General features: G+C 39.0%; 1 protein-coding gene across 2 annotated transcripts in view; it reads right to left on the minus strand.

The window, feature by feature from the left end:
• Mctp (multiple C2 domain and transmembrane region protein) overlaps positions 1-24,502 on the minus strand; it is a 302,695-nt gene that overhangs the window by 49,461 nt on the left and 228,732 nt on the right. For both annotated transcript variants that reach the window (XM_076198654.1, XM_076198655.1), the window contains 4 exons: positions 5,240-5,391; positions 4,799-4,957; positions 2,228-2,414; positions 183-379 (listed from right to left, as the gene is read on the minus strand). In XM_076198654.1, coding sequence (XP_076054769.1) covers positions 183-379; positions 2,228-2,414; positions 4,799-4,957; positions 5,240-5,391 — 695 coding nt within the window. The remainder of the gene's footprint in view (positions 1-182; positions 380-2,227; positions 2,415-4,798; positions 4,958-5,239; positions 5,392-24,502) is intronic.

The raw sequence follows: 24,502 nt of genomic DNA on the forward strand, positions 1-24,502 counted from the left end.
CTCTTGTTTTTTCATCAACTATATCTAGGAGAAAATCATAAAAAGATTGGGCTCTTAATCTCCTTTTTCTGCCCTATCTAGTTGCCTATTAAAATATAAAGAGGAACACAGTGGCATTATATTATTCTTGTCCCCACAACAGGATTTCCTCCCCCGCTACATTTGCTTAAAATTTCACTTACAAAGTAAATATTTTGTTCCAGCTTGGAGATAAAGTCTTGTACTCTGTTTGTGTTTGGAGACGAGAATTGATAAGTTCTAAGACACAAAAAGGATCACTCTTTCCACCAATATCTGCAGAGGCAAGTCCTTGTGCTCGATATACCTTCACTTTCAAGAATCCAATATCTCTTAAAGAATGAAGAGATCTTCGAATTTTCTGTTTGGGAAAGAAAAAAAGATAAAAATGAATTCCCTACATTAGTGGAGAAAGCTAAAAATAAGTGCCAAACAATATGTGCACTCTTACAGAAATTTATATTTACCTACCAGTATTTGTCCCTTACAGAACTAAGTTATATTATTAGTGCCCCATCTTATTACTTATCATCATGTGAAAAAGAGTGAATAAATTTGACAAAGAAGGTAACTTGAATTGGGATGGGAGAATGTTACAAGGTCATGAGAAAAATGAAAAAGACTGCATGCCTGAAGGATATCAAGAAAAACAGTTTTCAATACTGATATGTCACCATATGGAGCAGCCTAAAAGAAAAGTCTCCTATTTTACCATTTAGATCCCCTAACACTATATTCACATTCCTTCCAAAACTCTCCATAAATCCATTCAAATAATTCCAAATCTCTTCTCTTTCCTCAATACCAGGGCCATATGTTCTAACAAACACTCATGCCTCCTAAGCTATTTTCATTTTCTGTGACAGAAGGACCCAGATCTTCTGCAAGAGAGACCAGGGGCAATGGATTGATTGAGTAGCAGCTTGTGGTAGTATGAAATGGGGAGACTGCAAACATTTGTCAGAGTCAACAGCACAACATTCCTAGGAGCTACATCTATTGTATTTACCTAGTTGTATTATACAGGCTTGTGGTGACCCATCTTTGTGTCTCTCAGCATCAAGTTTTTTCTTAAAATCTTGAATAGTGTTTGCACACACTGTTTCTTTATCTAATTTGTTCCAAGTATCTATCACTCTGTGTGGGAAGCTGTTTTTTTCAGATCTTTTCTGTAATTATCTTTTTTTAGTTTCTTTTCGTGTCCTCTCGTTTTTCCAGTATCCCATTTCAATAAGTCCTTCTTATCTAAGATTTCCATTCCTTTCATTATTCTATAGATAGTTAGTAAGTCTCCTCTTTCCCTTCTTTGTTCCAGAGTATCTTTAGTGTGCTGACATTATATGGTATATACTTGCATGACCCATTTAATACTACCATGAGCCTCTACTGCTCTTTTTTACCTTCATTATCAATGATTACACTTCCTTCCATTCAACTACACACCTACCCATCTCATCACTCACCAACAGAGCCATTACTTCCCTCCCTTGCTCTCTCTCCTTTCCCAACACCCTACTTATCACACTTACCCTTCCCTTTCACTTTAGTTTAACTCAATGTTAACATATCCATCTTATTCCACAAATACACTATCAATCTCCTCTTTCTGTTCTCATTTATTTCAAATCCATGCACATTCAAAGACCCAATTACTAGGTTTATGGAGTTTTCTGGAGTCTTTTCTTCCAGAGCCTCTTTTGCCTTGACTCTTTGCAAGAGAAACATAAAGAGAAGAAATTCACAGTCTATCTACTCTGTCCCATTAAGCTGCTTTCTACTACATACATGGGGACATGGTGTTGGCATTCCTATTTCCCTACCACAGAAGCATAAGAAAATGAAGAGGTGAAAAATTGGAATGCTAAAGGATGGATTCAAAGAAGAGTATAAATGAGGAACAGCAAAAATAAAAAAGCAGCTCATCATTCTTCTGTGAATGTTTAGTCTATGATACAGACAAATGCTGTGTGGCTTTACTCCACAAGGGTGCCTCTAAAGTCCTTAAAATACTGACAGCATACAACTGTACAGTTGATACCACAGGACACATGATGGTACCTGGGAATGTACCTTCTTAATTGTAATATATTTCGAATAAACAGATGTTCTACAGCAATCACAATAATATTAGAAGCACTTCTGATCAACTACAAAGTATTGCACATCTGATTAACATGTCTTAAAAAAGAAAAAGAAAAAATCAACATACATATCTTTCTCTAACTGTCTGTGCTTCTCTAGGATTCTCTTGATAGGTGTGAAGGTCTGATATCGTTTCTGCAGATGTTGTGCCTGAAATTGTGAACAACAAGAAGATGGAGCCAGCTCCATCCTCTAGTTCCGCCCATATCTGATGTGTCTGCTCCCTTTCAAACTGTGACAATTCCAAGTTACATCTGCCAAATAAATCTTCTTAGAATAAAGCCAATAATAAGAAATGTAAAATCATGAGTTTGATGTCAGTTATATACAAGTACATTTCAAGCTTTTCTTCTATCCTTATGTTTATTTCTGACCTTAGATATTGTACACAATACAGTAATATGTGTCTAGCTGAGTCACTCTCCTATTTACATTGCTTTTACTGCAGTGGCATGATAATTTTATGATAAACATCTATCTTCTTTCCATAGGACATTTTGAATTTATGCTATCTGGTATATACTATAAATAATAATATGCCACCAGCCTTAATACCAAGTAAATCTAAATACTTCCAATGATTTCTCATTCAAAAAATTGTAACATTTATATAACAGAACCTTATGTTCTTGGAAATCAAAATGTGAACTGTCAGTGTCATTCAATAAACAAATCTGTATTAACTCAAGGCACTTTTTGTACTGCTTGTGGTTTTCTTTAACATTTACCTCGGCTAGGGTAATTTATATTTCACTTAAGGATATTATACATACATACATATACCAAAGGCTTTTATCCCCTTTATTTTAACACAGGGAGGTAACCAAAAAACAAAGGCATAAAAACCATTCCCATCCATTCCATCCCTAATACACTCCACTTCCCTCCACCCTCCCTCTTATCTTGGCACCTACTGGATGACGGGTCATCCCTGCATCTTATCCAATGCCCTCGGTCAGAATCAGTGACTCAAGACACAGCACATCCATGGCAAGGCCGCTTCATTAAATCGGTGACCCCCCCCTCTCCATCCCCTCATGCAGAAAAGGAGAAAACGGGGATTAATCCCTTTGGGCTGCGTCAAATTTTTCTCATACATACTACCTCACCCCCCATCCATTCCACCTAATGCATCACAATATCATCCATATACAACCATTTTCCATTCACCCCTGTCTTCTATCCTCTCCCGTCCTTCCTCAATAGACATTCCCCTCTTCCCCAAAGCCCCTTTCACCCCATCCATCCATATCATCCTAGGTCGCCTCTCATGTTCACTCCTTCCATATCTGCCTTCCATACCTCTTTTACTACAAAGGATTACAAAGGATTACAAAGGCGGAGCATGCCGACAGGAGACCTTTTGATCCATATCTAGGTCGGATGAAAAAAAAAAAAAAAGAAAAAAAAAAAAAAAAAAAAAAAAAAAAACCATATTAATAATAAATTAAAACTATAATAATGTAAAAATAACAAATAAAATGCATAAATAAATGCATATAATAAAATGCATAAATAAATTCATTCATTCTTTCCATGTGTCCAAACCATCCTAATACTCTTTCATCCTCCCTATCTCCCAACTCCCTTACCATCCCCGTTCTCCTCCTCACCCCCTCATTTCTCACTCTATCCAGCCTAGTAACCCCCATCATACTTCTCAGACACCTCATCTCAAACACATTCAAACTCCTTCTCTCCTCCTCTCTTATGTTCCATGTTTCTGCCCCATAGTGCTGTTGGCACAATCACTTCTTCATACCATCTCCTCTTAGCATCCATTCCCAAATGTCTATTTCTCATTACACTATTTAATCCACCAAGGCATTTAGTCACTTTTCTCAATCTACATTCTACCTTCACCTCCACTCCTCCCTTTCCTGCCACATTCGCACCCAAGTATCTAAAACTATCCACTTCCTCCAGTTGCTCTCCCCTAATGCTCACTTCCAGTCTGCTGCCACTTTCACTGTGTCTTGCTGCATTGCTTCTGACCCAGGGCAGTGGGCAAGATGCATATATGACCTGTCATCCAGGAGGACCCAAGAAAAGAGGGAGGGAGAGGTGATGAATGGGAGTGGAGCATGTGGGATTAAAATGAGTGAGAGTGGATTTATGCCTTTGACTTTGGCTACTTCCCTTTTAAGGGGATAAAATCCCTTGTTATAATTATATGTATTTCTGCAGGAATTCATTCATTTTCTCATCAACCCTATGGGGGGGTGGAGATATCCCACAAAAAAAAAAAAAAATGCAAGTGGTTCACAGTAGATGTCAACATCAGATTCATATGAATCACACTATAAATTATTGATTTCTGATATCATTGGTGGATGGGAGTACTTCTGCAGAAATTTTAGTTTTTTCTTCTCCTCCAAAAATGATAAAACTGAAGTACTAAGATGTAAGCCTATAAACATTTTTATACTCTACATGCAGAAGTCAAGCAGACATAAAAATTAACCAAAGAAAAACTAAGAAATGGCTGATGGCATTTACTTTATTTGCTAATAGGAACAGTAATAACTATTTCATGATCACAGCAAAAGTAAGTTTGTAATGAAGTGATTCAGTGGCCAATTGACATTTTTTAACACTGCAGAAATAAGAAAGAGTTCTCAGTGCATAAATTAATTACCGGCCCATGAAGTCATCTTTGGTTCTGGCATCCTTGTCCCAAACAGTAATCTCCAGCACTTGACTCTGATCTTCAAATAAATGGAAATCAAACTGTTCAACCCATCTTGGAGATAAAGTTCTAAGTTCAGTTTTGCTCTTGTACTTCTCATTACCTAATCTGAAAAATAATTTCAATGTGAAAGCTTTCAATAACTTATACATGAAGAGCATACAATATGATGGATTATACACACTTTTAACCAAATAAAGCTGATGAAATAGTACCACATGCCACATTCTGAATCAATATGAATCTATATCCAGTACAGTATGGAGTGGAAACAAAAATATTTTTTCTTAGACCCTAAGATATTTATGAAATACTTAAAGAAAAAAAAGAAAAAAAAGTGAGGTCATTCACAACAAGTACATCAACCTTGTTAGTCAAACTATAACATACCTAAATTTAACGTAAGGATCTGAGGTGCCATCAGAGTCCATGGGTAAAAGATTTTTACCCTCTACTAATACGATTGTTACCACAGAACTCCATATTTGACTTTTTAACCTACGCTGCTGCTCTGCTAATCTGGAACCTCCTCTTTGCAAGAGCTGAAAGTAAAAAAGATACAACACTCAATAAAAATCACTTAAGAATTGTCATATAAGAATTAAGAATTCACTTAAGAATTGTTAACGGTCCTTGACCTGATGTTTAGAAACATTTGAAATTCATGAAACATCTAAATGCACATCCTTCTTTTAGTTTTAACAAAGTTGCTAATAATACCAATTGTGTTAAGCTGCAGTGGTCTGTATTGATCTACTATATTTACTACTGTCACACCTGGTCATGCTATAATTGTTTGCATTATACTTATCCCTAAATACCCCTCATAGGAGAATAGTAAGTCTGGATTAGCTTTGTACATCAAAACCCTCCAGACTTTAGCCCAGCAGAACAATGCCTCTGAAGAGAAGCAAGAACCATACTAGCAAAACTATGTTCAGGTCACCATCCAGCACTAAAGCACTGCCAACATAGAATAGGTTTGTCCATGGAAACAAACTACCCCAGATGCAACTATTATACAGAGGACAATGAACACCCCATTCTATATTGCCTATATTTCATCCTTGAGTGACTTATGGGCCAATCCAGTGGCTGTAACCAGTTACTTGGGAACTGTGGGAACTGGGGCAACTTTCACTGATCATCATGCATTATTTCACCTTCTTGCAGAATAGCTCATCCTTATATGTCTGTATACATTATTCTAGGCTTTTCTTAAATTAGACTCCAATGGTTCAGAATTTTTGTCATCAATTAGAACTAATGTGGTACCAGACTTTTTAGACTTTCAGAGCAAAAGTTATAACATGAACAATAAAATTACATTAGCTCCAAGTAACACTTGCATATATTGAGTTCAAATAATAGTGAAATTGTATAACTCACTGGAAGAATATATGCTCATATGTGTGATCAATTACATAATTTGAAAAAAAAAATCTGGAGTCCAAAAGACAAGTAGATGGATGTGAAGATATGCATGGAAAGGCTAAATTCAGCAGTCTGTAATTTGAATTTAGAGGGGGTAAGTACAAAACTGTCACTTTTCAAAAGATAATAATAATGATCTGTTGCCTTGAGTTTTACTGACTGAAAACCTGCCCCCAACAATAGCTGGCAATGGTTCCTGGGCCCTCCCATAGATCTCTCTTAGAAGAAACACTGGACTATTATTTCTGTTGTATTAGTGTGGGACTGATTCTGTTACCAGTTTAATAGTTGTACGAGGGAGCAGTCATGGGTTGTCAGCTCTAATGAGAAAATAGAGTGAAAGTTGATACAGGGTTCAGAGTTCAATAAATGAAATACTGTATGGTATTAGCATAAACATTCTACACTTAATGTATCATCTCATAATATTTGACACATAGTGAGACATTATAAGAATAAGAATAAGAATTGCTGCCTGGCTGGAAACCTGCAGCCACTGTGAATGGTCTCCAGTCCCTCCCATAGATCTCTTTAAGAAGAAATATTGGGCTGATGTCTGTGTTGCACAGTACTGTACTGGTGTGGGACTGTTTCTGTCACTGGCTTGCAGTGGGAAGAGTAGAGAAGCAGATACCGATTGTCAGCTCTCCTTATGTGAAAAGGTGGAGAAAAATGTTGAAATTTCACAGAAAGACATTTTGGGACTGATTTGGAGACCAAGTGTCAGCCCCTCAGGGTTGTAACTGCAGATGGAGGCGAATATGCTGATGGGTTTTGAAAATGGATGTCATGGATGTGATTCTCTATGATGTCCACCTTGCAGGACTAACACTTGCAGATGCTTGTATTAGTACCTTATAACAAGTGATTGAAATAAATACTGATCATTTATAACCTCTACTATCCCTCCTTTCAACGACCCTCCTCAATTTTTTTCCTTTAGTCTCTAACTCTTTGGATAGAAGTGCTGGTTATCAGTGATGAAACACAATGCATATTCCCTTGTGAATACTGTCCTATGACAGTAAAAATGTTAACACATGTAGGTATACAATTGTACACGTATGAAGGAATTTTTTAAGGTTGTCAAATAGAAGCAATCAGTGAAGAGAAACGGCTAATGAAATTCCGTTAGGATCAGTCCTGACACCAGTAATGTTATGTGTATGCAATATGTTTACAGACACATGGTCGTGAGCAAAAGATCGACATCAACACAAACTACTGTACGAGAAAAGGTGAAAGAGGTGTGGGTTCGTGATACATTTCAAGTGTCCGTGAAGGTTACTAGTAGAGGTAAAATGATCTTCAGGTTCTTCCAAATTAAAGCAGAGTTACTGGGTAAATACATGACTATACGATACTGTTTACACAGGTGTGATAACGAAGGTTACTACGAGGTAAAATGATCTTCAGGGTCTTCCAAATTAAAGTAGAGTTACTGGGTAACTACATGACTATACGATACTGTTTACACAAATGCGATAACGAGCCCGAAGCTTGATGTTATATAACGTGGAAAAGTGAGTACAAAAGTTGCCAACAGTTACTACGTAAGACGATATAATGGTCTATATTTTCTTCCCTCATCGGCGATCATATTCCCTATTCCCTAATCTAATAGTTTTCAGTGGCCTTCCTGGCTTTTCGTAGCGGCGAGGTGAGGGAAAGCTTACGTGGCTGACCCATGTCAATATTCAAGTAAATTTCACCAATGCACATGAATATGTAGTCTTACTGAATTTTCGATTTTCTACATCACCAATGATCATGTCTCTGTATTGGGTCAGCAGAATGTTTCTTCCAATAAACACCGCCGTTGGACTTCTTGACCTAGTAGTCCCGTAAACAACTGATGCTCATGAAGATTTCCACTTTATCCCACTTATGTCCCTTGGACTCCAACTTGGTAACAGAAAAGCGAGTAACAATGACGACTTGCAACTCGTTTCCAAAGGTCTTATTGTTAGAAGACGATGTCCCTGGGGCCAAGATCGACATTCAAAGTACTATGTTATTCCAACATTAAAATGAAGCGTTAGTTCGAGTGTCGAGCCCTAAAAACGAGTGAAAACAAAGCCGAAATTGTGGAAAGTATATTTTCTACGGCATCATATGGCCGATCTGACATTTTCTTTTGCATGTTTAGGCTGTTTCAATTTAGTTTCTCCAAGTATCGCATTACCCAGTCATTGCAGTGTTTATATTAATCAAAATGTCTACAGGCCGCAGTTTATGGGGGCCTACTGATTGCACACTATATATTACATACTGCATAGGCAACAGCAAATTAAAATCTTATGTATTTGATTGGGCATGTTAGGCCAGGGCAGTCATTCAATTGCCAAGGGGATTTTAAATGTTTCAAAATAAGCAAGTACCTACTAAATGTACGTGTCTTGTGTGTGTGTGTGTGTGTGTACTAACCTCCTAGACGGCTAGACCTAGTTTGTCAGACTTGCCAATTTCAGTTTAATGGGAAGTTAAGAGACTATGTTATGTGGCCCCCGTCACTAACACATCTTGGGTGCGAAAGTTAATAGAATTGTCAATGTTCAAATAAATTTCACCAGGTTCACATGCAAATGAATTTTCTACATCACTAATGATCATGTCTGTAGTACATGGATACGATGTTTCTTTAATGGCATCTATTTTCATAACTGTCTTGTATACTCATTGCTCAGTTGCCCAGGGGTACTGATTGAGCCTTACCTTAAGCGTGCCCTACACGATCAATATTATTGCGCAATATTCCGTATTTTACAGTATTATTGAGAATGTAGGGATGGTACAGAAGATGCAGTGTTTCGTCTGTACATTTGAGGTCTTCAATATATTGTGTCATTCTTCAATATCATCCCTACACCGTCAATAATACTGTACAATACGGAATATTGCGCAATTATATTGATCGTGTAGGGCCCGCTTTAAATTCACTGATTGATGGGGCAGTGACTCATCGGGAAGGGCATTCCATAAATTCATAACCCTCACACTAAATGAATTTGCTCGAACTAGTTCTCCAGTGCCCTTGTTTTCTTAACTTGCATGTCATAGATCTTGTACCTCTTTCATTGTACTCATATAAGACACTTTTGCCAATGTTCTCCATCCCTTTCAGGATTTTATAAGTTTTAATAAGATCTCTACCTTTTTTTCTAATATATACATACATACATACATATATATATATATATATATATATATATATATATATATTTATATTAACGTATATACAGTGTACAGTGAAACGCGAGACCAAGGTATATAGACCTTGCGCGAGACGATATTTGTGTACACACGGACTGGATTGATGAAAACAAACATTGACCAAACAGAATATCAATATCATGTAAGAAATGAAATGCAGTAATGACAATTTCCTCTCAGCCCGAAGTGGCCTTTGAGAGTCTTAATTCTGAGTTCTGTCATCAATCAGGGATTGATGGAATGGTTCCGCCATATTAGCAGAACTGATTGAAAGTAGATGGAAATTTATTCAAACCCATTAGCCCTAGGGGAGGGCAGTGGCTGATATTTTGAAAAAATAAATTAAGTCGGATCCCGACGAAATAGCCGATAATTATGGGTATTTTGAACAAGAAAATGAATACTGTTGCGAGGCGTACTGATATGTTTGTCCGCAAAGGAAACGTGCGCTATAACACGTGACGTCATAGCAATATTTGGTTCTATTTTTAGGAACTGTGCGGATTGCTATTGCAGTGGTTTTAGGGGGCAGGCACGTACGTCGTCCCGGGTCTGAAATGGATTCTCTCGCTAAAGGATAACTCCGCCTAGGAAGCCCAGGATATATGAGTATCTTGGGGCCGTCAGAGTTGTAGTACTTCAGCTCGGGGGGCCGGTCTCGAGTTACACTTTGTCAGGTCCAGGTGCCTGAGGTGCTGTGGAGTTACAACCATGGCACTAGTACCGGTATTAAGTCTTACCTCGAGGCAACCTGACACTTGCGACAAAGATTGTTAAAGAGGGATTGGTATCGGGGCGATCGGTCGGTGCTACTCTTGTGATTAGCTTGTGCACTGCCTGGAGATACATGAATCAGTCACTTGATGGCTCCGTATGTTCTACGTAAAGGTAAGGTTACTCTTTTCCTTCCTTCTTTATAAGCCAGGGCTTGCCTGTGGTACAACAGTTGTTAAAATGGCCACACCAGTTACGTCAGCTGCACTTGGTGTTACCGGTAGTGTCATTTGTCGGTTGCATATAAGACCAGCGTCTGTATCATCAGCATCAATGACAATGCACTTGCACGTTTGACCACACCTAAAAGGAAATAAAATAATCACACGATATATGCATACATACATACATACATATACATACACATACACACACACACTCACACGCACGCACGCACACACACACACACACACACACACACACTTCAACGAACGGACGGCTTAGACGACGTTCTGAAGAAAAAGTGAAATTTCGTGGATCCCGAAGCAAAGGAAGTACCTATTGTATTTACAGGGTGGGGGGAAATTGCTCGTGGTGTAGGGGAAAGTGAGGAAAAAGGAGAAGGGGATGGATTACTGAGGAAAATGGAAGGAAATGAGGAAGGTGAGGACTTGGCCCAGGCAGGCAGACGCCATCTAAACAAAAGAGGTCCGGACCAATTTAGCGACGACGAAATGTCTAACAAAAATGTAAAGATCAGAAGTATAGATAAGAGCAATACAGCAGGTGATGAGAATATTTTCCAGGGATTTAAAGAGGGTGGGGGACCCCCCCCCCCGATTAACAAGACTAGAAGAGAAGCTCGATAAGATGATCGAGCACTGGGAACTTAGGTTCGGTCACGTTAACAACATTGTGCAGAGGGTTGAAAAATTGGAAGAACTAGAGAAGGCGAACAAAAACTTAACTAAGGAAATTGAAGTATTAAAAAAACAGTTAAAAGAAGTAAAAGAGGAGAATAAAGTCTTAAAGGAGAATAATAAGGACAACAAGGAGGGTTGGAAAAAAATTCAAGAAAACAGTAAAGTTGCATTTACTGACATAATCAAACAGCAAATGAAAGAACAAACTGAAGACTCAGTTATTAAAGTGATGAGACAGAAGGAGAATATAGTAAGAGACTTAGCAGATAGAAAGAAATGTATAATTATATTAGGAATGGAAGAGAAACATAACCCAGATAGAACCACAAGAACCAAAGAGGAAAATAAAAAAGTAAGAAATTTACTAGAATTAGTTCAGGAAGATGAGCCAGAAATAATGAAACAAATCGAAGAGAAATTCAGGCTTGGGAAATATAGTACAGACAAGACCAGACCAATTAAGATTAAATTCAGGTCACAAACGACGGCAGAGAATATCTTATCCAAAACAGGGAAACTAGCAACAAGTGAACAATATAAAAAGGTATGGATAAAAAGGGAAATGAATAAAAAGGAAAGAGAGGAGGAAATAAGGAATAGACATGAAGCTAAGAAAAAAAACGAGGCCAGAACGGAGACAGAAAAACAAGAATTCTACTGGAGAGTAGTGAATATGAAATTGAAGAAATGGAACATAAAAGAGAGAAACACAAAAGAAACAGAGAATACAATGGAAATAACAGAAAGTTAAGAGTATCTTACACAAATATAGATGGATTAATAACAGGACTGAATGAACTGAACAAATATCTGAAAGAAAAAGATCCGGACATAATGGGAATTGTTGAGACAAAATTAAAAGGCCCACTACCACCCAACAGCATAGGACACAATGCATATAATTATTGGATTCGAAACAGAAAGATAAAACAAGGGGGTGGGGTTATGTTCCTGACTAAGAAGGATATAAACGTGAAGAAAGTCACATATGGGAAGAATAGAGTAGAGATGATTATGATAGAAGTAGAAGATAGAGATAAGAAGAGCAGAAAGTTTGTAATAAACTACGTGCCCCCAAAAACAGCCTCATGGGAAGAGAATGAACATAAAAGCATGTTAGAAGACACAAGAGTAACACTAAACGAGATAATGGAAGATGGAGGAAGAAAAGTTATGATGGGCGACTTTAATTGCAAAGAAATATGCTGGGAAGAGATGACCGTAAAGGGTGGAGAAGACTCATGGAGAAGTGTTCTACTTGAGATGATTATTGACCACACAATGACACAATGGATCCAAGAGAACACTAGGTATAGAAATGAAGAAGAACCATCGAGACTAGACCTAATAATCACATCAGAACCTAAAATAGTGGAAAAGATAGAATACCAGGCACCAATAAGCAAAAGTGACCACATATTGATAGAACTAGAACTAAATGAGAAAAATACATGAAAAGAAATGAACAATATAGAAAAGGAAGATTGATGCATGAAAAAACAAATTTTGATAAAATAAGAGAATTCTTCCAACAAGAAAACTGGGAAAGAATACACAAAGAAGATACAACAGTAGAAGAGAAATGGAATATTTTGACAAAAATCTATAAAAAAGGAGTAGAAAAGTATGTCCCAAGACAAAAACAAGAAAAAGAATATGTAAAATGCTGGTACAACAAAAGTTGTAGGGAGATAAAAGACAAAAGAGACAAAGCTTGGACCAAATGGAAGAAAAACAGAAGACCAGAAAAATGGAAAATATATACTTGTTATAGAAATGAATATGTACAAATGTGCAGAGAGGAAAAGAGAAAATATGAAAAAGATGTCATAGAAAAATGTAAAGATCAACCAAAACTATTCTACAGATTTGTAAACAACAAACTGAAAAACAAACAAGATTTGGGGAAATTAAGACAAGGAGGAGTTGAATACACAGAGGAAATTGAAATGGCGGAAATTATGAACAAACATTTTAAATCGGTGTTTACAAGGGAGAACATACAACCTGAAGAGATCGAATGGAAAGAGAAAGTCCCCCCTATGAAAGAAATAGAAGTAACAAAGAATGAAATATTGAACCACTTGAGTAATCTTGATGTCAGAAAATCACATGGACCAGATGAAATAGCAAACTGGATTTTAAAAGAATGCAGGAATGAACTAGCAGACATAATACATAGCATAATAAACAGTTCCTTGAAAGAAGGTAAAGTTCCAGAAGATTGGAAAAAAGCAAATATAGTACCTATATATAAAGGAGGAAATAAAGAAGACCCTAACAACTATAGGCCAGTCTCTCTAACAAGTACAATAGCAAAAATTTGTGAAAGAATTGTCAAAAATAGATGGGTAAAATATTTAGAAAAAAACAATGTGCTCAATCCAAGGCAATTCGGATTCAGACAAGGACGATCATGCGTCACCAATTTAATATGTTTCTATTCAAGACTAATAGATATAATACAAGAAAGAGATGGATGGGCTGATTGTGCATTTCTAGACCTAAAAAAAGCTTTTGACAAAGTACCACATAAGAAGTTGCTTAAGAAATTAGAAACTGAAGGAGGAATACAGGGCAAACTGCTAAATTGGATGGAAGACTTTTTGCAAGAAAGAAAAATGAGAGTAGTGATAAGAGATCAACACTCAAAATGGGATGAAGTAATAAGCGGTGTTCCACAAGGAACAGTTCTGGCCCCAATAATGTTTGCTATATATATTAATGATATGGATGAAGGAATTGAAAGCTATATGAGCTTTTTTGCAGATGATGCAAAACTATTGAAAAAAGTGAACACGGAAGAAGATTGTGAATCACTACAAAGAGATCTAAATATAGTACAGGAATGGAGTAGGAAGTGGGAGATGGAGTTCAATACAAAAAAGTGTAGTATAATGGATTTTGGAAAAAGTAAAAACAGAATAACAGGATTATATAAATTGGGAGAAGAAGGAATAAAAAAAGTAGAAAATGAAAAGGACCTGGGAGTCATTGTTATGAATAATATGTCACCTGAAAAACATATAAATAAGATTTTTGGAGAAACCTATAATTTAATAAGAACAATCAAAGTGGCATTTACATACCTGGATGAAGAAATGGTGAATAAAATTCTAATCACTCTGATAAGACCAAAATTGGAATATGCAGCAACGATATGGTCACCAAGAGCAAAAAAATGCATAAAAAATTTGAAAGAATACAAAGAGCAATTACAAAATTGGCACCAACACTCTCAAAACTATCATATGAAGAGAGACTAGCAAAACTTGAACTACAGACACTAGAGCAAAGAAGAGAGAGAGGAGCTTTGATAGCTATTTACAGAATCATGAAAGGCATATAAATTACTGATAGAGAGAATCTGATAAAATGGGATGACAGAAATACAAGAGGACATGGAAAGAAAATAAAAAAAGACAGCTATAGAAGAGATGTGAAAAAGAACAGCTTTCCTCACAGAGTAATAGACAGTTGGAACAAGTTAGATGAGAAAGTGGTGTGTGCTAAAACGATACATGAATTTAAAAATAGTTTAGATAAAATGAGATACGAAAACGGGACCCCACGAGCATAGCTCCCCTTCCCGTAAAATACAACTAGGTACAACTAGGTAAATACACACACATACATATATATATATATATATATATATACATATATATATATACCGGTATACATCCTGACAGACACTATCTTTGTCTCATCAACTATTGTTGGACGGTTGACAAATCTTATCCTGATTATTGCCACAAAGTTTCGTTCAGTTGCAGGTAAACATCGGGTTGAATGGAATTATTTGGTTGTTAGCCCAATTTTAGAAATAAGTAATAACACCTCTTTCCGATCCTGGCGCATCACCACGACGGAATAAAACTGTGTGGCGCTGATAAACACTGAGCAATCATGGATTAACTTGATTTCATTCTCACTAATGCCAGAACATTTTGATTAAAATGTGAAATTGGCCCGCTCCTGTTCCATAGCAATGGATATTTGTTTTATTCTTATTGATGCAAGGCTATTTTATTCGACGATGTAGCATTCCTTTCGTAGGGAAGACTTTAAGCTTCTGACTCTTTCATACCACGAATTTCTTATTTTATTTTAGTCGTTTACAGGGGATTCTATTTTGCTCTTCTGCGATAGGGTCCCCGTATTAGTTATGTAAATTGCATGCAGTCAGTATTTTGGGTCTTTAGGGATATCCTTACGGATCAGAGTCACGCATCATTCCTCAATGGTGACTATCCTCCACTCGAAGAAAAATTCTGATTGCTTTTGACTTTGGCTCTCCTTCCACTCAGACACCTTCCACAAATCTCTCCTGTCCCATTCTACGACTATTTGATGCGGCGTCTATCCCCGAGGATAGAAGCGCTGATTATTACTTGGATACAGTTCTTCAATAAGGACGAGGTTAAGTCAGTCGCGATTAACTCCTACACTACAAAAGGGTACATCTTATTACAACTCTGTAGTTCCTCTTTGGCAAAGAACTTGAGACCAACTTGAGTGCCGTGGGATCACATGAAGAATCGTCACCCTAGACTTCGACAGGGTGACAATTCTTCATGTGGGCTATCCTAGGGTGACAATTCTTCATGTGGGACATCCTGCGTGGAGTACTCGTTTTCTTCTGGTCAATGGAAGGTGATTATATTTCGACGTGTAGCGCCTCTTAAGGAGGTAAAGGATTGAGTGTTTACATACTATATCACACAAATACAATACATTTGGAGTGGAGGGCTTTTGGAGGGAATCCAAAAGGCACCCGGTTTCTAACCCCCCCCCCCCCAACAACAACAAGAGCAAGACCACAACAATAACAATTGCCCTAACTTGCGTCATTTCTTACCTGCACCATCTTACTGAGACCTTCCTTCGGTTCCTTCGTCGGAGCTGAGGTTTTAGTCATCGGTTCCTCTTTGCAGGGTTGCGGTTCCTGAGGAACTTCAGGGCTTTCTGCCGGTTTCACTTCAGGTTCTTTTTGCCACCAACCCAACTTCCTAAAAGAGCTGAGGCTAAAGCCAAGAGAGGAGGAACCACTCGTAGGAGTGGAGGAACCTGTCTTGCTGGATTTCTGGTTTGGGGGGCTCAGGGCCGATTCCGAGGATCCATCGGTCACCCCGTCGACACCCGCTGAAGAATCAGTTTCCTCAACTTCCCCCTCGTGGTCTACATTTTCACAAGTCCTCGAGGTTCCTTCTTCCGGTAGAGGTTCTTCTTGGTCTTCGGTGTCTTCAACTTTGTCCCCCAGTGTGCCCTCGTTATCGCATTCAGCGTCTTTGCGAAGTATTTGCTTCTTATCGTCCAGTTCAGATGTTCCTTCGTCGTCTTCCACGAGGAAAAGTTCGTTGTCCAACTGGTTCTCGAACTTCGGAAGATCCTCCATTTCTCCTTCAGGATGATCTCCTTCGCCAGATCCATCCGAGTATTCGAAAATGGCTTCGCCTTCGTGGTCGTCATCTGAAGAAGCCCTGCTCCAAGGGTCTGTGTCACTTAGGGGTCGGAAGTCCATCTGGGAGCCATCCTGATCCGAAAGAGGAGAGAGGGTGAGGGAAGCGGTTTCAGTTCCCGGTGTACCACTTTCGCTTGGAGGGTTACTGTCAGACTTCTTGTAGAATTTGTCAAAGACTTTGATGAAGGACAAACCTCCTCCTTCCTTCGGTTTGGCGGGGATCTGGGGTGGAGTATCCGGGACTTCTGGGAATGAGACGAAGTCGAAGGAATTTGTTTCTTCGCTCTTCAGCAGCGAGATCATTGGTGGAGTCTCCGGCAACGCTAAGGTAATGTCCTCTCGCACAGACGGAGAACTCTCACTTTCGGAACTCTCCTGGAAGAACATTTTTATTTTTCCTTTGAAGTTCCCTCGCCATGACTTCTCCTTCTCGTCTTTCTTCGCACTGTTCGAAACGTCTTCTGCTTCTTTTTTTGGTTTGGTATCTTTGTCTCCCTTCTCGAGTTCTTTCTCCCTGTCCTTCGAAGGATCCGGAGTTCCAGACCTTATCTGATTTGATGTTTCTCTTTCAAGATCCATAGGATCTTCTTGGCAAGTTTTGTCATTCGCTCCTTCTTGTTTCTCCTTTTCTTCTTTAACATTCTTCTTCTTTAAAGACATTCTGAACTTAATTTTCTTTCCACTCTTCTTTTTCTCATCCCCTTCTTCCATTTTGGTCGTGTCTTCAGGGGCCTTCTCGTCTTTCTCCAGAACGTCGGCATTCTGTTCTTCGGGCTCGTTGTCGAACTCTTTGGAAAGAGGTTCCTCATCTTCCTCCTCATCAAAAGGATTGGTACTGACACGGAGTCTATTGGCACCCTGCCCCTCCCCTTCACCAGGAACTACCAGATGACATCCTTCTTCTGCCATAATGAGGTTTCACTGCACAGAACGGAAAGACGTTCTTGATCATTCTGGCTAGATGGAAATGTCGAACTTTGCGACACCAAAACAAAAAGGCGCATCAAAATGCATTCTAAAGCCATTCAACACACACGCACATGGACACACACACATACACATAAATATGGGGAATTATTTGTTTTAATAATGTATTTACTTAAATGTATTTACCTAACTGTAATACACAGAAAGAGAGCTACACTCGCAGGGTCCGGTCTCTTATTCTCATAATGTCAGGACTCGTTTTTAGATTCATATATAGTTCCAGCTTGTGTCATGGCATCTCCTAAGCTGTTCCAGATGTATACACATCTGCATGGAAAACAAATTTCTCAATCCTTTGGTTAGTAATTCTTCAGTTACTATATATCGTTTTATATCTACGGTTCTAGGCTATTGCAGGAGTGTGTAGAAAACTTACTTTTTTAACATCGTTCATATACATATGACCCTTTTTAACTTATGTCCGTGACCTCGTGATGACCCCGTATCCCAGGTCAAGAGATCTTCTCTGTCATTTTTGTCCACCCTCTTCAGTGGTCTGATCGCCTCAGTCAAGTTCTCTCTCCTCTCTCTCTCTCTCTCTCTCTCTCTCTCTCTCTCTCTCTCTCTCTCTCTCTCTCTCTCTCTTTGAGCTTTCAACAGTGTCAAGGCTAGTGCTTCCATTCTCTCCTTGTGCGACTTATCTGCAACGCTGGGAATCACTTGGTTGCTGCTCTTTGTATCCTTTCGATGCTATTTATGTCTTTCACATTGTGTGGGGACCATACCACTGCTGCATATGCCAATCTTGGACGGATTAGATCCTCTATGATATTTCATAATTTCTTCATCTATGTGGTAATGGAGTGAGAACAGTGGCTATGATAAGAAAGAGTGACATACAAGAAAATTACAAAAAAGAAAAGAGATAGGATGTAGGGGAACAATAAGTACAAACAGAACTTTAATGACCTATTATGGGCATGTGAGGAGAATAAAGTAAGACTGACTAACATAGAAAGTGTTCGAACCAAAGGCAGAAGGAAAGAGGGAATGGAAATAAAAAATAAATGAGGGAAATGTCAAAAAGTGATTCCCAAACTTCCTGGCACTGTTTTGGCACTGTGCCACCCTTCGGGGTCAACCTCCAATGGATGGCACTCCCTCCATCCCCACCCCTCCCCAACCTCCTAACCACTAACCCATTCTTCATCCCAAAATAAAAGTTTTAAAAAGTTTCCTAACCACATTCGAGAGAACGATTTGAGGATGACAGGTAATCGATGGAAAACCAAACACACCAAAACTCGTATGACCATGAGAAAAGTAATTGATTTACAAAGAAGATATATAAACTTCAGGTGAATTATATCTGTTCACCAATGGCGTACTGTGAATAGTTCACTCCTCCCTTAGAACTCTCTTACACACACACACACACACACACACACACACACACACACACACACACACACACACACACACACACACACACACACACACACACACGACTCGGTGGCGCGGTTGGTAGAGTCCCAGACTGTCGATACGGTGGTGTCAGCGGTACCTGGTTCAAATCCTGCCCAGGGCTAAAATTATTTCAGTATCGTTGCGCTTCGAGTCGTTACCCCAACTCGTGGGCGGGGAGTTGGGTGCGTGTGTGCGTGTAAGGTCATAGCATTACCCATATAGATCGGTCATACGAGCTCTGAGCTCTCCTCCGGGAGGGAAATAGCTGTCGATCACGAGTCTAACACGTGATCCAAAGACCAAGGTGAAACACACACACACATACTCCAAGCTTAGGCACAGGAATGGAGGGGAGGTTGGAGCAAGGGGGAGGGATAGAGGAGTAATAAGACGGAAAAGAACACAGAGGAAGACAGTGGGATGGAATGAGTTAGGCAAGGTGGTTGGTTGTTTTTTTATTATTATTATTACTATTATTATTATTATTATTATTATTATTATCCCGTCATCCAGGAGGTGCTCAGATGAGAGGAAGGGTGGGAGGGGTGTGGAGTGTATTTAGGGATGAAATGGGTGGGAGTGTTTTTATGCCTTTCCCTTTTTGGCTACCTCCCTTGGAAGGGGGAAAAAGCCTTGGTATATGTATGTATGTATTATTATTATTATTATTATTATTATTATTATTATTATTATTATCATTATTATTATTATTATCATCAGTAATTATTATTACTGTTGTTATCATTATCATTATTATTATTATTATTTTAATTCCTGGTTTTATGCTGCCTTGTTTATGGCGGGGGCCAGAGAGATTAGTTTTGTCCTTTCATTTTTTTTTATTTCATGCGGTTCTAGATGCACGGGGAGCCTTCACATGTGTGTGTGTGTGTGTGTGTGTGTGTGTGTGTGTGTGTGTGTGTGTGTGTGTGTGTGTGTGTGTGTGTGTGTGTGAGGGGGCGGGAAACAGTGATGGGAAAGATACATGTACACACACACACACACACACACACACACACACACACACACACACACACACACACATGATACTGATTAAACATATGATGAAATTAATCAGAATCTTATCTTCTCCAGGCAGAAATACGCAGTGGTGGTGTGGTGTCACCACACAGAGAGGGAAATATAAAAAAACAAATAAAATACAAAAAATTATAACTAGAATGATCCCTATCCTAGATAACATAACATACAATTTAATCTGAGATTAGATAGAAGATAAAGAGGAGATATGATATCTGGATTTATAATGGTGGAAGGAGTAGAACATCAAGAGGAAATAGAAAAAATAATGAATAAGAAAATAAACAAATTGATAAATAAGACATAGTCCTTGAAGGATGTTAAGAGACAACTTTTCGTAAATTTATTTTTTTCCTTCTTTTTAATAAAACAGGAGAAGCAATCTAGGAATTTAAAGGAATTTAAAGGAATTTAAAGCATATTTTGATGGGATATATAGACAGGATCCCGTGAGTATAGCCCCAATCTTGTATATCACAGATATGTAAATATATATGCAGCACGCACACACACACACACACACACACTGGCTTGCTGGTGCAGTGGTACAGCGTTCGGCCGCTAATTCAGTGACCTGAGTTCGAGTCCCTGCCCAGGGCTAAAGAGTATCACAGCAACTCAAGCCGGCATTCCAGCTCTGGTAGGCAAGTAGCTGGAGTGTGTGTGTGTGTGTTTATGTATGTGTGTGTTTGTGTGTGTAAGGTCATAGCATTACCCATAGATCAGACCATGTACAAGGTCTGAGTTCTCATCCGGGAGGGTAATATCTGTCGATCACGAGTCCGACACGTGATTCAAGACACACACACACACACACACACACACACACACACACACACACACACACACACACACACACACACACACACACACAAGCACACACACACATACACAAGCACACACACACACACACACACACACACACACACGGACCTTCCCCAGATTAGACTATACTACATTGGCGTGGTCGTCGCACAACAAGACGGATATAAATAAGATTGAGTGAATACAAAGGCCAACGACTTACAGGTCGAAGAAGGAAATATTAAAAGAAATAAACGAATACACAAATTAATGAAGAGTAAAAATAGATAAACTGATAAATAGATAGTTAAATACACAAATAAATAGAAGCATGTTTAAGAGTAAGAAATAAAAACTATCTTCATTTGATTAAAGAAGGAGAGAGAGAGAGAGAGAGAGAGAGAGAGAGAGAGAGAGAGAGAGAGAGAGAGAGAGAGAGAGGGAGAGACAGAGAGAGGTGAACAAAAATGACATAAAAGAATGCTTCGTGTTATTTTGATCGATAGAGACAAAGGGACGGTACCCCCTGAGTGTAGCTCTTTCCCTGTACATTACATACAAGGTAAATACAATTCAACACACACGCGCGCACACACACACATACATGTATATATTACATATATAATATTATGTATATAATACATACAATTGTGTGTGTGCGCGCATAACATAGTAGTTATATACATTCATTCGAGTCATACAAAAATATGAATCAATATTAATTTGTTCAAATACTTATATCGAATTATTTAATTCACAAGGGTGGGAGTATTGCCATGCATCGGTTCTGACTGCCGCCAGGTGATTTATTTATCTGAAATAGATTACATATCGAAACGGACATAAATCGTGTTCGATGTCAATCGACGACACTTTTCTCCGTGATTCACTTGTCTTATTTTGTTATCTATTTTTTGCAATCCGACCCTTTTCTATAGGTTGCATAAATGCTATATTCGCACACAAACCACTCCACTTAAATAGATTGAATTTCTTATCGATATTCGTCTTTCTTTTATCTTTATTGTTTTTCTTCTTTTCGTTTAACCAAAGTCTCTGTTGACCGAAGCTGTCGACTCGTAAGCTTCCTCTTGATCCTTCGTGTGACGTCACTTTGTCATCTTCTCCGAGTCGTCTGTGCACCTCAACGCCGTCGATCAGTCAGAACTGACACTTCCCAAGGTGCGTCACTACTATATGTCACATTTCGATCGCTTAAAATGTCAACAATGATTCTACAATGCCACGCATGCGCACACACACGACGCGCGAGGAGAAGTAGAAAGAGAAAAAAAAGACGAAAAATGTAAACAGAGAAGAAAACACCTTTTCGGTGTTTATCACAGTGCAGGTAATCACGAACTGAACAAGTGTTTTGGATCTGGTCTCCCGTCAAGTGGGAACGGAACTCCCACCCCCTCCCTTCCTACCCCTCCCCCTCCCCTCGCTCCCTCCTCCCCCTCCCCACCACTCCTCACCCCCTCCGGCCTCTATGGCACGGTGTGGGTGTTTGTGTGTGCATGTGTGTGTATACCTAGTGGTAGTTACCTAATTGTAGTATACAACGAAGGCGCTACGCTCGTCGGGTTCCGTCTCTTTTTAGTCTATATTATATCCAGCTTTAGATACGTTTATGTTTTTAACCTGGGCAATAGGTATGTGCGTGTGTGTGTGTGTGAATTCGTCTGTATATGTGTGTGTGTTTGTGAGTGTGTGTGTGTGTGTGTGTGTGTGTGTGCGCGTGCATGTGTACGTGTGTGTGTGTGTGTATGTGTGTGTGTGTGTGTGTGTGTGTGTGTGTGTGTGTGTGTGTGTGTGTGTGTGTGTGTGTGTACGCTTGTGTGTGTGCATTTGTGTATGTGTGTGCGTTTGTGTATGTGTGTGCGTTTGTGTATGTGTGTGTATACGTTTGTGTATGTGTGTGTGTGTGTGTGTGTGTGTGTGTGTGTGTGTGTGTGTGTGTGTGTGTGTGTGTGTGTGTGTACGTGTGCAGTCGAGCTTTAAAGGAATGAGTCAGTTTCATAATTATCCTCGAATATTTTTTTCGTAGTACAGTTTAAACTGAATTCAGTTATTCTGTCTAAATGCTTTCCACCCCTCCTCTCTCTCTCTCTCTCTGTGTGTGTATGTATGTGTGTGTGTGTGTGTGTGTGTGTGTGTTTGTGCACGCACGTGTGTATGTTTACCGAGTTACATTTACTTAATTGCGTTCGTGGGGTCCCGTATCTTTGACCCACTGATCCAATTTGGCTTTGAATTCGTTTGATTCTCATTTGACTCGTATTCTCTTCTCTACAGTTTCTCAAATTGACGCATCTACACAGAAAACTGTATTTATTGATATACTCAGGTCACTTTTCTTATCTATTTATTGTTTTTATAATCATGTATATTTCTCCCCTTTCCTATTCTTATCTAAGGGATATTTATTCTCAACTTTGTCCTCTCCTCATTCTTTCAATGTGGGCATGTCTAGTTTAACTAATATTTACTTATATGGTTTGTCAACAAGGTTCAGGATTAATTTGGTTTCTACTATTAGTATTTTCTCAGTCTTTTCGTATCCTTTTTCTTCTCTATGTTTAGAGGGGCGGGGCACACTACTGCTGCATACACTGATCTAGGTCGGATTGAAATCTTACATGTCTTTTTTCATATTTTCATCCATCTCCTGAAATGTTACTTTTAGTTGCTTGTCTTTCCTACAATCTTGCATTTGATATATATATATATATATATATATATATATATATATATATATATATATATATATATATATATATATATATATATATATATATAATGACTAATACTTACGGTTCCTTTTCTTCCTTTTCTTTCTTTTGAATTATTTTAACGAGTAAGTCGTTGTTGATTACTTCGTTCCTTAATTTATTCTCAACACATTAGAATTCATTCCGCACACGCATGTGTGTGTGTGTGTGTGTGTGTGTGTGTGTGTGTGTATGTATGTATTTGTCTAGTTATAGTGTACGGGGTTGGAGTAATGCTCGTAGGTTCCCGTCCTCCATTTGTCAAACCTTGTGTGTGTGTGTGTGTGTGTGTGTGTGTGTGTGTGTGTGTGTGTGTGCTCGTGTGCATGTGTGTGTGTGTGTGTTTGTGTGCTCCTGTGTGTGTGTGCGTGTGTGTGTGCGAGTATGTGTGTGTGTGTGAGTGTGTGTGCGTATGTGTTTGCGTATGTGTGTGTGTATATGTACGTGTGTGCGTGCGCACGTGTGTGTATGCGTGTGTGTGTGTGTGTATGTGTGTGTGTGCGTGTGTGTGCGTGTATGTGTGTGTATGTGTGTATGTATGCGTGTATTCACCTCGGATCTGCTGCAGTCTCTGTCGAGACAGCCAGACACCACCCTACGGCAGTGAGCTCAGAGCTCATTATTTGCCGATCTCTGGGTAGGTCTGAGACCACTCACACACCACACACCGGGACAGCAAGGTCACAACTCCTTGACTAACGTCCCGTACCTACTCACTGCTAGGTGAACAGGGGTTACACGTGAAAGGAGACAAACCCAACTTATCTCCGCCCGGCCGGGGAATCGAACCCCGGTTCCCTGGCTTGTGAGGCCAGTGCTTTACCAATCCGTGTGTGTGTATGTGTGTGCGTGTGTGTATATGTGTGTGTGCACGTGTGTTTACGTACACAAA

This window comes from Oratosquilla oratoria, chromosome 15, assembly GCF_046742065.1.
Source record: "Oratosquilla oratoria isolate Oo_2021 chromosome 15, ASM4674206v1, whole genome shotgun sequence".
In the NCBI taxonomy this organism is placed as follows: Eukaryota; Metazoa; Arthropoda; class Malacostraca; order Stomatopoda; family Squillidae; genus Oratosquilla; species Oratosquilla oratoria.